General features: G+C 44.6%; 1 protein-coding gene across 1 annotated transcript in view; it reads right to left on the reverse strand.

Annotated features, from left to right (window-relative positions):
* The window catches only part of LOC311125316 (protein kinase C beta type), a gene marked incomplete at its 5' end in the record, with an annotated part of 39,481 nt that overhangs the window by 1,186 nt on the left and 23,698 nt on the right, over positions 1–14,597 (reverse strand). The window contains 5 exons of the mRNA XM_084199369.1: positions 1–1,869; positions 8,322–8,462; positions 8,684–8,791; positions 8,933–9,013; positions 11,344–11,482. The exon at positions 1–1,869 is cut by the window's left edge and continues 1,186 nt beyond it. Of these exons, the coding sequence (XP_084055495.1) occupies positions 1,729–1,869; positions 8,322–8,462; positions 8,684–8,791; positions 8,933–9,013; positions 11,344–11,482 (610 nt within the window). The 3' untranslated portion in view covers positions 1–1,728. The remainder of the gene's footprint in view (positions 1,870–8,321; positions 8,463–8,683; positions 8,792–8,932; positions 9,014–11,343; positions 11,483–14,597) is intronic.

A 14,597-nucleotide genomic window follows, 5' to 3' on the forward strand; every position in this document is an offset into this window, starting at 1 on the left:
GCCCTGGCCAATAGCAGGTCACTATAGGGCCCTGGCCAATAGCAGGTCACTATAGGGCCCTGGCCAATAGCAGGTCACTATAGAGGGAATGGGCCCTGGCCAATAGCAGGTCACTATAGAGGGAATGGGCCCTGGCCAATAGCAGGTCATTATAGGGCCCTGGCCAATAGCAGGTCACTATAGAGGGAATGGGCCCTGGCCAATAGCAGGTCACTATAGAGGGAATGGGCCCTGGCCAATAGCAGGTCACTATAGGGCCCTGGCCAATAGCAGGTCACTATAGAGGGAATGGGCCCTAGCCAATAGCAGGTCACTATAGAGGGAATGGGCCCTGGCCAATAGCAGGTCACTATAGGGCCCTGGCCAATAGCAGGTCACTATAGAGGGAATGGGCCCTGGCCAATAGCAGGTCACTATAGAGGGAATGGGCCCTGGCCAATAGCAGGTCACTATAGAGGGAATGGGCCCTGGCCAATAGCAGGTCACTATAGAGGGAATGGGCCCTGGCCAATAGCAGGTCACTATAGAGGGAATGGGCCCTGGCCAATAGCAGGTCTCGCAGAGCGCCATCTAGAGATGGGTGGGTTAGACCGGGTCGACACAGACTATTGAGATGAGCCCTGTGTGTCTGTATGTTTCCAGTTGCAGTGAACGCTATCCGAGGTGTGTGGGGTTGTTGGGTTCTGTGGCACAAAATGGCTGCAGTGCGTCTCTGTAATGGAGGACACTGGACCCTGAACTCTGACCCTGCTTTGGCACAGTTTCACAGTAACGTAACATTGTGTGTGTGTGTGTGTGTGTGGTGATGACAGCAGGGCGGGGGGGGGGGGGGGGGGGGGTACATATATCCAGCATCCCTTCTTCCCTGTAATAACATGATTCTAACATTAGCGTAACATTTTTTTTTTTCTCATAACATTTCTAGCATTCTTACAGTGATTGATAATTCATGGAATGTCGATCAGTTTGATCAGTTGGTCAATATTGGTCCCCAGATCAGTGTGGAGGTCATTTGATTGGTTGAGGGGGAATGCCACCGATTGTTTGAGCATCGATTAGTTATCGGTTGATTCAGCATCATAGATTCATACACATGGGTCCATCTGTTCAGTTGAGTAGAAGTTGTCTTTAACCGCTGATAAGAGGTCAGATCTTATTCCATCTCCATAATGGTTCAGGTTAGGACTGGGGCAGGGGAATCTGGTCCTAGATCAGTGGTTATGTTTGGGTTTGAACAGTAGATATGGGTTAGGGACAAGCCCATGTCCCAATTCTCTCTCCTTCCTCCCAAAGTATGCGCTTGTTACATTTACATTACATGTGAGTCATTTAGCAGACGCTCTTATCCAGAGCGACTCACAGGAGCAATTAGGGTTAAGTGCCTTGCTCAAAGGGCACATCGGCAGATTTTTCACCTAGTCGGCTCGGGGATTAGAACCAGCGACCTTTTCGGTTACTGGCACAACGCTATTAACCACTAATCTACCTGCCACTTGTTCACAGGAAATGAGTGGTGAATGGAAACTCTACTCCAGGCATACCCCAATCCAATGTTTCTACATTTGTGGGGAGTAGTGAACAAGTGCACACTTCAGGAGTGGAGGAGAGATCATTGGGATACAGCCCTGGTCCTAAACCGTATCCTGTAATGAAATGATATGAGATCTGGAAGGGGGGGGGGGCAGGATTCATGGAGCGAATGCAGCGCCGTGATTGGGTCAGTCCACGTCAGGGGTACTCTGGGTTAACAAATGAGAATCCCTGGAACTCTTCCTGGTCCAGGTTCATGATGACCTCCTGGTCAGGGGGAGTCAGGACGGGGGGGTGACGCGTAAAGAAACGGTCAAAGTTCTCTGCGTCGCGACCACACTGTGGAGGAGTGAGAGAGAAGAGGGAGAGAGAGGGATGGATGGATGGATGAAAGGGGAAAAACAACACATGAAGAAGAGGAGAAACATAACAGAAATATAGATGGATGGAAAGTCATCCAGTCCTCATCCACAACATAACAGAAATATACTGAAGTAGATGGATGGAAAGTCATCCAGTCCTCATCCACAACATAATAGAAATATACTGAAGTAGATGGATGGAAAGTCATCCAGTCCTCATCCACAACATAACAGAAATATACTGAAGTAGATGGATGGAAAGTCATCCAGTCCTCATCCACAACATAATAGAAATATACTGAAGTAGATGGATGGAAAGTCATCCAGTCCTCATCCACAACATAACAGAAATATACTGAAGTAGATGGATGGAAAGTCATCCAGTCCTCATCCACAACATAATAGAAATATACTGAAGTAGATGGATGGAAAGTCATCCAGTCCTCATCCACAACATAACAGAAATATACTGAAGTAGATGGATGGAAAGTCATCCAGTCCTCATCCACAACATAATAGAAATATACTGAAGTAGATGGATGGAAAGTCATCCAGTCCTCATCCACAAAATAATAGAAATATACTGAAGTAGATGGATGGAAAGTCATCCAGTCCTCATCCACAACATAATAGAAATATACTGAAGTAGATGGATGGAAAGTCATCCAGTCCTCATCCACAACATAATAGAAATATACTGAAGTAGATGGATGGAAAGTCATCCAGTCCTCATCCACAACATAATAGAAATATACTGAAGTAGATGGATGGAAAGTCATCCAGTCCTCATCTACAACATAATAGAAATATAATGAAGTAGATGGAAAGTCATCCAGTCCTCATCCACAACATAATAGAAATATACTGAAGTAGATGGATGGAAAGTCATCCAGTCCTCATCCACAACATAATAGAAATATACTGAAGTAGATGGATGGAAAGTCATCCAGTCCTCATCCACAACATAATAGAAATATACTGAAGTAGATGGATGGAAAGTCATCCAGTCCTCATCCACAACATAACAGAAATATACTGAAGTAGATGGATGGAAAGTCATCCAGTCCTCATCCACAACATAATAGAAATATACTGAAGTAGATGGATGGAAAGTCATCCAGTCCTCATCCACAACATAATAGAAATATACTGAAGTAGATGGATGGAAAGTCATCCAGTCCTCATCCACGACATAATAGAAATATACTGAAGTAGATGGATGGAAAGTCATCCAGTCCTCATCCACGACATAATAGAAATATACTGAAGTAGATGGACAGAAAGTCATCCAGTCCTCATCCACAACATAATAGAAATATACTGAAGTAGATGGACGGAAAGTCATCCAGTCCTCATCCACAATATAATAGAAATATACTGAAGTAGATGGACAGAAAGTCATCCAGTCCTCATCCACAACATAATAGAAATATACTGAAGTAGATGGAAGGAAAGTCATCCAGTCCTCATCCACGACATAATAGAAATATACTGAAGTAGATGGATGGAAAGTCATCCAGTCCTCATCCACAACATAATAGAAATATACTGAAGTAGATGGATGGAAAGTCATCCAGTCCTCATCCACAACATAATAGAAATATAATGAGGTAGATGGATGGAAAATCATCCTGTCCTCATCCACAACATAATAGAAATATAATGAAGTAGATGGATGGAAAGTCATCCAGTCCTCATCCACAACATAATATAAATATAATGAAGTAGATGGACGGAAAGTCATCCAGTCCTCATCCACAACATAATAGAAATATACTGAAGTAGATGGATGGAAAGTCATCCAGTCCTCATCCACAACATAATAGAAATATACTGAAGTAGATGGATGGAAAGTCATCCAGTCCTCATCCACAAAATAATAGAAATATACTGAAGTAGATGGATGGAAAGTCATCCAGTCCTCATCCACAACATAATAGAAATATACTGAAGTAGATGGATGGAAAGTCATCCAGTCCTCATCCACAACATAATAGAAATATACTGAAGTAGATGGATGGAAAGTCATCCAGTCCTCATCCACAACATAATAGAAATATACTGAAGTAGATGGATGGAAAGTCATCCAGTCCTCATCTACAACATAATAGAAATATAATGAAGTAGATGGAAAGTCATCCAGTCCTCATCCACAACATAATAGAAATATACTGAAGTAGATGGATGGAAAGTCATCCAGTCCTCATCCACAACATAACAGAAATATACTGAAGTAGATGGATGGAAAGTCATCCAGTCCTCATCCACAACATAATAGAAATATACTGAAGTAGATGGATGGAAAGTCATCCAGTCCTCATCCACAACATAACAGAAATATACTGAAGTAGATGGATGGAAAGTCATCCAGTCCTCATCCACAACATAATAGAAATATACTGAAGTAGATGGATGGAAAGTCATCCAGTCCTCATCCACAACATAATAGAAATATACTGAAGTAGATGGATGGAAAGTCATCCAGTCCTCATCCACGACATAATAGAAATATACTGAAGTAGATGGATGGAAAGTCATCCAGTCCTCATCCACGACATAATAGAAATATACTGAAGTAGATGGACAGAAAGTCATCCAGTCCTCATCCACAACATAATAGAAATATACTGAAGTAGATGGACGGAAAGTCATCCAGTCCTCATCCACAATATAATAGAAATATACTGAAGTAGATGGACAGAAAGTCATCCAGTCCTCATCCACAACATAATAGAAATATACTGAAGTAGATGGAAGGAAAGTCATCCAGTCCTCATCCACGACATAATAGAAATATACTGAAGTAGATGGATGGAAAGTCATCCAGTCCTCATCCACAACATAATAGAAATATACTGAAGTAGATGGATGGAAAGTCATCCAGTCCTCATCCACAACATAATAGAAATATAATGAGGTAGATGGATGGAAAATCATCCTGTCCTCATCCACAACATAATAGAAATATAATGAAGTAGATGGATGGAAAGTCATCCAGTCCTCATCCACAACATAATAGAAATATAATGAAGTAGATGGATGGAAAGTCATCCAGTCCTCATCCACGACATAATAGAAATATACTGAAGTAGATGGATGGAAAGTCATCCAGTCCTCATCCACAACATAACAGAAATATACTGAAGTAGATGGATGGAAAGTCATCCAGTCCTCATCCACAACATAATAGAAATATACTGAAGTAGATGGATGGAAAGACATCCAGTCCTCATCCACAACATAATAGAAATATACTGACATAGATGGATGGAAAGTCATCCAGTCCTCATCCACAACATAATAGAAATATAATGAAGTAGATGGATGGAAAGTCATCCAGTCCTTATCCACAACATAATAGAAATATACTGACGTAGATGGATGGAAAGTCATCCAGTCCTCATCCACGACATAATAGAAATATACTGACGTAGATAGATGGAAAGTCATCCAGTCCTCATCCACAACATAATAGAAATATACTGAAGTAGATGGATGGAAAGTCATCCAGTCCTCATCCACAACATAATATAAATATAATGAAGTAGATGGATGGAAAGTCATCCAGTCTTCATCCACAACATAATAGAAATATAATGAAGTAGATGGATGGAAAGTCATCCAGTCCTCATCCACAACATAATAGAAATATAATGAAGTAGATGGATGGAAAGTCATCCAGTCCTCATCCACAAAATAATATAAATATAATGAAGTAGATGGATGGAAAGTCATCCAGTCCTCATCCACAACATAATATAAATATAATGAAGTAGATGGAAAGTCATCCAGTCCTCATCCACAACATAATATAAATATAATGAAGTAGATGGATGGAAAGTCATCCAGTCCTCATCCACAACATAATAGAAATATACTGAAGTAGATGGATGGAAAGTCATCCAGTCCTCATCCACAACATAATAGAAATATAATGAAGTAGATGGATGGAAAGTCATCCAGTCCTCATCCACAACATAATAGAAATATGAAAAAAATTCCCAGCAGCGTTTTGCTGTTTCATTTCATGCCAACTTAAGACAATCCTAGTGGCAAAGAAAATAACAGAAACTCAAGGGGTAAAGGCTGGTCATTGGATGAATGGACTAGTGACGTAAGAATGAGAATATTGTATTGGTTATCAGCCAACCAATCACAATTCGGACATCTTGGACTTTCAAATGAGCCAATGAAGCCTCAGCATCCTGTGACCTCGTGACAACGCCAACCAGTGGGCGTATTGGATTATGCTTAGCCGCCAGGGCACCAGTCTATGGCGTGACGTGAACGGGCTAAAGTGGTGAGGGAGGAGCGCCCGGGTCAGATGAATGGAATCCCCTCAATGAGACATCTGTTGACTCAGACTAATGGCAGATGATATTTGAGGTTTGTGGGCAGGGCTTGGGAGATTAATGAACCAATCGCTGTTTGTCTTCAGAAAGTATTCACACCCTTTGACTTTTTCTACATTTTGTTGTGTTACAAAGTGGGTTTAACATGGATTTAATTGTCAAAAAAAAATAAAAATCAGCAATCTCCCGTGTAGCTCAGTTGGTAGAGCATGGCGCTTGGGTTGTGGGTTCGATTCCCACGGGAGGGCCAGTATGAAAATGTATGCACTCACTAACTGTAAGTCGCTCTGGATAAGAGCGTCTGCTAAATGACTAAAATGTCAACAAAAAAAAGAATTACACAAAATACTCTGGAATGTCAAAGTGGAAGAAAAATTATATAATTTGTAAAACTCATTTCTTGATTAGGTAAGTATTTAACCCTGAGTCAATACATGTTAGAATCACCTTTGGTAGTTATTACAGCTGTGAGTCTTTCTGGGTAAGTCTCTAAGAGCTTTGCACACCTGGATTGTACAATATTTGCACATTATTCTTTAAAGAATTATCCAAGCACTGTCATATTGGTTGTTGATCATTGCTAGACAGCCATTTTCAAGTATTGCCATAGATGTTCAAGCCAATTTAAGTCAAAACTGTAACTAGGCCACTCAGGAAACATTCAATGTCATCTTGGTAAGCAACTCCAGTGTATATTTGGCCTTGTGTTTTAGGTTATTGTCCTGCTGAAAGGTGAATCTGTCTGTTGGAAAGCAGACTGAAACAGGTTTTCCTCAAGGATTTTGCCTGTGCTTAGCTCTATTCTGTTTCTTTTTATCCTAAAAAACTCCCTTGTCCTTGCCGATGACAAGCACACCCATAACATGATGCAGCCACCACCATGCATGAAAATATGAAGAGTGGTACTCAGTGATGTGTTGCGTTGGATTTGCCCCAAACATAACACTTTGTATTCAGGACATAAAGTTAATTTATTTGCCGCAGTTTTACTTTAGTGCCTTATTGCAAACAGGATACATGTTTTGGAATATTATTTATTCTGTACAGGCTTCCTTCTTTTCACTGTGTCATTTAGGTTAGTATTGTGGAGTAACTACAATGTTGTTGTTTTCTCCTGTCACAGCCATTAAACTGTAACTGTTTTAAAGTCACCATTGGCCTCATGGTGAAATCCCTGAGCGGTTTCCTTCCTCTCCGGCAACTGAGTTAGGAAGGACGCCTGTATCTTTGTAGTGACTGGGTGTATTGATACACCATCCAAAGTGTAATTAATAACTTCACCATGCTCAAAGGGATATTCAATGTCTGCTTTAAAAATATATATATTATCTACCAATAGGTGGCCTTCTTTGCGAGGCATTGGAAAACCTCCCTGGTCTTTGTGGTTGAATCTTTGTTTGAAATTCACTGCTCAACTGAGGGTCCTCACAGATAATTGTATGTGTGGGGTACAGAGATGAGGTAGTCATTCAAAAATCATGTTAAACACTATTATTGCACACAGAGTCCATGCAACTTATTATGTGACTTGTTAAGCACATATTTACTCCTGAACTTATTTACACTTGCCATAACAAAGGGGTTGAATACTTATTCACTCAAGACATTTTAGCTTCTAAAAATTTCAAAAAATGTCTAAAAACACAATTCCACTTTGACGTTAAGGGGTATTGTGTGTAGGCCAGTGACACAAGCTCTCAAGTGAATCCAATTTAAATTCAGGCTGTTACAAAACAACATTTGGAAAAAGTCAAGGGGTGTGAATACTTTCTGAAGACACTGTACCTGTTTTTACCAGATCCAGTGGAGATAGAATATTCTATAGGTCTACAGCTTTGGGTTTAAAGGGGCAGTGCGTAGTTATAATGAGGATATAGAGGGCTATATATAGAGAGAGGTTAGACTCACAGCTTTGGGTTTAAAGGGGTAGTAGGTAGTTATAATGAGGATATAGAGGGCTATATATAGAGAGAGGTTAGACTCACAGCTTTGGGTTTAAAGGGGTAGTAGGTAGTTATAATGAGGATATAGAGGGCTATATATATATAGAGAGAGAGGTTCTATAGGTTAGACTCACAGCTTTGGGTTTGAAGGGCGGCTGGACCTCCTTGCTCTCCAGCTTGTCCCAGTCCATGTAGCGGAAGAAGGCATGTTCCTTTATGTCCCTCTCCCCCTCCGGACCACAGCCCAGACGCTTCCCTGGGTGTTTAGTCATCAACTACAGACAGGGGTCAGAGGTCACACAATGTGTGAGAGAGAGAGTGTGTGAGAGAGAGAGTGTGAGTGAGTGAGTGAGTGACAGAGACAGACAGACAGACAGACAGACAGACAGACAGAGACAGACAGACAGAGACAGACAGACAGAGACAGACAGAGCCAGACAGACAGAGACAGACAGACAGACAGAGACAGACAGACAGACAGACAGTGTGTACCCACCCCTTTGCAGATGGCGACAGCCTCCTTGGACATGGACTTGGGGTAGGAGACGTGATGCTCCATGATGGACTGAAACAACTCATCTTCATCCTCACCATCAAACGGAGGCTGGGGAGGGACACACAGTGCATCACCGCTGACATTCTGCACTACGTACTGTAAGACTATGTACCGAGACTGTCAAATATAACACACACACACACACACACACACACACACACACACACACACACACACACACACCCCTACCTGTCCTGCCAGCATCTCATACAGCAGAACTCCAAAGGCCCACCAGTCCACGGACTTCCCATAGGGCTGGTACGCTATGATCTGGAGGAAGAGAGGAGAGGGGGGGATGAGATAGGAGAAGAGAGGAGAGGAGTACGCTATGATCTGGAGGAAGAGAGGAGAGGGGGGGATGAGATAGGAGAAGAGAGGAGAGGAGTACGCTATGATCTGGAGGAGGAGAGGAGAGGGGGGGATGAGATAGGAGAAGAGAGGAGAGGAGTACGCTATGATCTGGAGGAAGAGAGGAGAGAGGGGGATGAGATAGGAGAAGAGAGAAGAGGAGTACGCTATGATCTGGAAGAGGAGAGGAGAGAGGGGCATGAGATAGGAGAAGAGAGGAGAGGAGTACGCTATGATCTGGAGGAGGAGAGGAGAGAGGGGTATGAGATAGGAGAAGCGAGGAGACACGTACGCTATGATCTGGAGGAGGAGAGGAGAGGGGGATGAGATAGGAGAAGAGAGGAGAGGAGTACGCTATGATCTGGAGGAGGAGAGGAGAGGGGGATGAGATAGGAGAAGAGAGGAGAGGAGTACGCTATGATCTGGAGGAAGAGAGGAGAGAGGGGATGAGATAGGAGAAGAGAGGAGAGGAGTACGCTATGATCTGGAGGAGGAGAGGAGAGGGGGATGAGATAGGAGAAGAGAGGAGAGGAGTACGCTATGATCTGGAGGAGGAGAGGAGAGGGGGATGAGATAGGAGAAGAGAGGAGAGGAGTACGCTATGATCTGGAGGAGGAGAAGAGAGGGGGATGAGATAGGAGAAGAGAGGAGAGGAGTACGCTATGATCTGGAGGAGGAGAGGAGAGGGGGATGAGATAGGAGAAGAGAGGAGATGAGTACGCTATGATCTGGAGGAGGAGAGGAGAATGAGATAGGAGAAGAGAGGAGAGGAGTACGCTATGATCTGGAGGAGGAGAGGAGTACGCTATGATCTGGAGGAGGAGAGGAGAGGAGAATGATATAGGAGAAGAGAGGAGAGGAGTACGCTATGATCTGGAGGAGGAGAGGAGAGGGGGATGAGATAGGAGAAGAGAGGAGAGGAGTACACTATGATCTGGAGGAGGAGAGGAGAGGGGGATGAGATAGGAGAAGAGAGGAGAGGAGTACGCTATGATCTGGAGGAGGAGAGGAGAGGGGGATGAGATAGGAGAAGAGAGGAGAGGAGTACGCTATGATCTGGAGGAAGAGAGGAGAGGGGTATGAGATAGGAGAAGAGAGGAGAGGAGTACGCTATGATCTGGAGGAGGAGAGGAGAATGAGATAGGAGAAGAGAGGAGAGGAGTACGCTATGATCTGGAGGAGGAGAGGAGTACGCTATGATCTGGAGGAGGAGAGGAGAGGAGAATGAGATAGGAGAAGAGAGGAGAGGAGTACGCTATGATCTGGAGGAGGAGAGGAGAGGGGGATGAGATAGGAGAAGAGAGGAGAGGAGTACACTATGATCTGGAGGAGGAGAGGAGAGGGGGATGAGATAGGAGAAGAGAAGAGAGGAGTACGCTATGATCTGGAGGAGGAGAGGAGAGGGGGATGAGATAGGAGAAGAGAGGAGAGGAGTACACTATGATCTGGAGGAGGAGAGGAGAGGGGGATGAGATAGGAGAAGAGAGGAGATGAGTACGCTATGATCTGGAGGAGGAGAGGAGAATGAGATAGGAGAAGAGAGGAGAGGAGTACGCTATGATCTGGAGGAGGAGAGGAGTACGCTATGATCTGGAGGAGGAGAGGAGAGGAGAATGAGATAGGAGAAGAGAGGAGAGGAGTACGCTATGATCTGGAGGAGGAGAGGAGAGGGGGATGAGATAGGAGAAGAGAGGAGAGGAGTACACTATGATCTGGAGGAGGAGAGGAGAGGGGGATGAGATAGGAGAAGAGAGGAGAGGAGTACGCTATGATCTGGAGGAGGAGAGGAGAGGGGGATGAGATAGGAGAAGAGAGGAGAGGAGTACGCTATGATCTGGAGGAGGAGAGGAGAGGGGGATGAGATAGGAGAAGAGAGGAGAGGAGTACGCTATGATCTGGAGGAGGAGAGGAGAGGGGGATGAGATAGGAGAAGAGAGGAGAGGAGTACGCTATGATCTGGAGGAGGAGAGGAGAGGGGGATGAGATAGGAGAAGAGAGGGGAGGAGTACGCTATGATCTGGAGGAGGAGAGGAGAGGGGGATGAGATAGGAGAAGAGAGGAGAGGAGTACGCTATGATCTGGAGGAGGAGAGGAGAGGGGGATGAGATAGGAGAAGAGAGGAGAGGAGTAAGAAGAGGAGGCTGAAGAACAGAGCAGAACAGAACAGAAGACTCCATTACCTCAGGAGCGATGTAGTCGGGGGATGAGATAGGAGAAGAGAGGAGAGGGGTAAGAAGAGGAGACTCCATTACCTCAGGAGCGATGTAGTCGGGGGTCCCACAGAAGGTCTTGGTGGTGACTCCGTCTAACATGTTCTCTTTACACATCCCAAAGTCAGCTATCTTAATGTGGCCCTCTGCATCCAGCATCACGTTGTCCAGCTTCAGATCCCTAGGAGAGAGACACATACACACATTAAACAGACAGACACACACACACACACACATTAAACACACACACACACACATTAAACACACACACACACACAGACATATTAGACATAAACCATATATACTAAAGTATGTGGACACCCCTTCAAATTAGTGGATTCAGTTATTTCAGCCACACCCGTTGCTGACGGGTGTATAAAATCGAGCACACAGCCATGCAATCTCCATAGACAAAACATTGGCAGTAGAATGGCCCGTACTGAAGAGCTCAGTGACTTTCAACGTGGCACCGTCATAGGATGCCACCTTTCCAACAAGTCAGTTGGTCAAATGTCTGCCCTGCTAGAGCTGCCCCGGTCAACAGGAAGTGCTGTTATCTTCCCCGGTCAACAGGAAGTGCTGTTACTGTGAAGTGGAAACGTGGCAGGTCACACAAGCTCACAGAACGGGACCGTCGAGTGCTGAAGCGCGTAGCGGTTGCAACACTCACTACTGAGTTCCAAACGGCCTCTGGAAGCAACGTCAGCACAATAACCGTTAGTCAGGAGCTTCATAAAATGGGTTTCAATGGCCGAGCAGCCGCACACAAGCCTAAAATCAACACGCGCAACGCCAAGCGTCGGCTGGAGTAGTGTAAAGCCCGCCACCATTGGACTCTGGAGCAGTGGAAAACGCGTTCTCTGGAGTGATGAATCACGCTTAACAATCTGGCAGTCCGGACTAACGAATCTGACCAGTTAGCACAAACACGCGTTAAGAACACACACAATGTACATACTACGACAACAGCTTCTGGACATCAGAAACATTATGTTAGATCGAGAAGTGCGTTCAAATACTTTTTTACCTTGGCCAAAATTACTAGATTGGCCACAGATTATTGATGTTTTATTTACGCACTGATAAAGATCAGCGTGGAAGTAACTTTCTGTAGATAAACAGATCAAAAAAAATAGTTGTAGGAGTATTCAAATCAGGGAGTCAAATGAAGGCTCTTTCACACAATATAACCTGTCCTGGAATCAGGGAGCCAAATGAACGGCTCTTTCACACAATATAACCTGTCCTGGAATCAGGGAGTCAAATAAACGGCTCTTTCACACAATATAACCTGTCCTGGAATCAGGGAGTCAAATGAACGGCTCTTTCACACAATATAACCTGTCCTGGAATCAGGGAGCCAAATGAACGGCTCTTTCAGTAAATATAACCTGTCCTGGAATCAGGGAGCCAAATGAACGGCTCTTTCAGTAAATATAACCTGTTCCTAGAATCAGGGAGCCAAATGAACGAGCCGTTCACCGATGTGATTTGGTTCCCAATGTTCCATCATTGGGAACCAATGGCGTGTAGGGAGGAGGTCGGGAGAGGTTGTGTTTTCTCTAGCAGGAGGTAAGCTTGGCTTCTTATATGGTGTTGAGTAAAGCTTAAACCATGTATTTAGATTGTAGGTAGGTATTGTAGCTAGGTATTGTAGGTAGTTTATTTAGGTAGTTATTGTAGGTTATTGTAGGTAATTATTGTAGGTAAGTATTGTATTCGGCGGTGCCCGGTGAAGCACGAGGCTAGCACGAGGCTAGCTAACCCACTACTTGGACCAACAAAGCTAGCTAGCTAGCGGGTAGCTACTGGTAACTTTTAGCAACTGTGGATAGTTGTTTCCAATGTTATTTCACGCTTAAGAGTACCTGTAATTAAGCCAGCTAGCTACCTACCATTCAGCAGTTTTTCTAACCTCATTATCTGAGGCATTAACGTTAGGTAGTTAGTAGCTACTGTACTTAATTACAGCTACTGATTGCAGAAGACCAATGTCTTCTTGTCTGCCACCCAGACAGCTGGCGTCGGGTAAGTTTGGCTTTATACATAGCTTGGGCTTTGTCGAGTAAGGCTTAAACTATGTATTTAGATTGTAGTTAGGTATTGTAGGTAGGCATCGTGGGTTGTTGTGGGTAGTTATTGTATGTAATTACTGTAGGTTAGCATTGTATTCGGCGGTGCCGGGTGTAGCACGAAGCTAGCTAGCTAGCTAACTCACCTCCTGGACTAGCTGGCGAGTAGCTATTAGCAATGGTAGCAACTAAATACAATATCCTTTTAGCCAGCTACATTTGTTCGCAGCGCCACCGTTTTTCAAAACAAAGTCAACACAGCAGCCATTGCTAGCTAGCCAACACGACCAGCTAGCTGTACTGTAGCAGCTAAATACAATATATTTGTGCTAGCTAGCCAACGTTTAATTATTGCTGCGTTATGAAAGGAACTAGACACGGACACGAATTATCTGTTTAGTGTGTTAACACACTATTGGTAGTTTGTTGTAACCAAGTATTGGTGCTAAACTGTGTGTTATACCATCAGATCCTCCTCTCCACCCTCTCCGAGCTGGGCATCTCCGGCGCGGCTCACTCCTGGATTGCGTCCTACCTGACCGGTCGCTCCTACCAAGTGGCGTGGCGAGAAGCTGTCTCCGCACCACGTGCTCTCACCACTGGTGTCCCCCAGGGCTCAGTTCTAGGCCCTCTCTTATTCTCCCTATACACCAAGTCACTTGGCTCTGTCATATCCTCACATGGCCTCTCCTATCATTGCTACGCTGACGATACACAACTAATCTTCTCCTTTCCCCCTTCTGATAACCAGGTGGCGAATCGCATCTCTGCATGTCTGGCAGACATATCAGTATGGATGACGGATCACCACCTCAAGCTGAACCTTGGCAAGACGGAGCAGCTCTTCCTCCCGGGGAAGGACTGCCCGTTCCATGATCTCGCCATCACGGTTGACAACTCCGTTGTGTCCTCCTCCCAGAGTGCGAAGAGCCTTGGCGTGACCCTGGACAACACCCTGTCGTTCTCCGCTAACATCAAGGCGGTGACCCGATCCTGCAGGTTCATGCTCTACAACATTCGGAGAGTACGACCCTGCCTTACACAGGAAGCGGCACAGGTCCTAATCCAGGCACTTGTCATCTCCCGTCTGGATTACTGCAACTCGCTGTTGGCTGGGCTCCCTGCCTGTGCCATTAAACCCCTACAACTCATCCAGAATGCCGCAGCCCGTCTGGTGTTCAACCTTCCCAAGTTCTCTCACGTCACCCCGCTCCTCCGCACACT

The sequence above is a fragment of the Coregonus lavaretus genome, assembly GCF_964263955.1.
Source record: "Coregonus lavaretus genome assembly, contig: HAP1_SCAFFOLD_3484, whole genome shotgun sequence".
NCBI lineage: Eukaryota > Metazoa > Chordata > Actinopteri > Salmoniformes > Salmonidae > Coregonus > Coregonus lavaretus.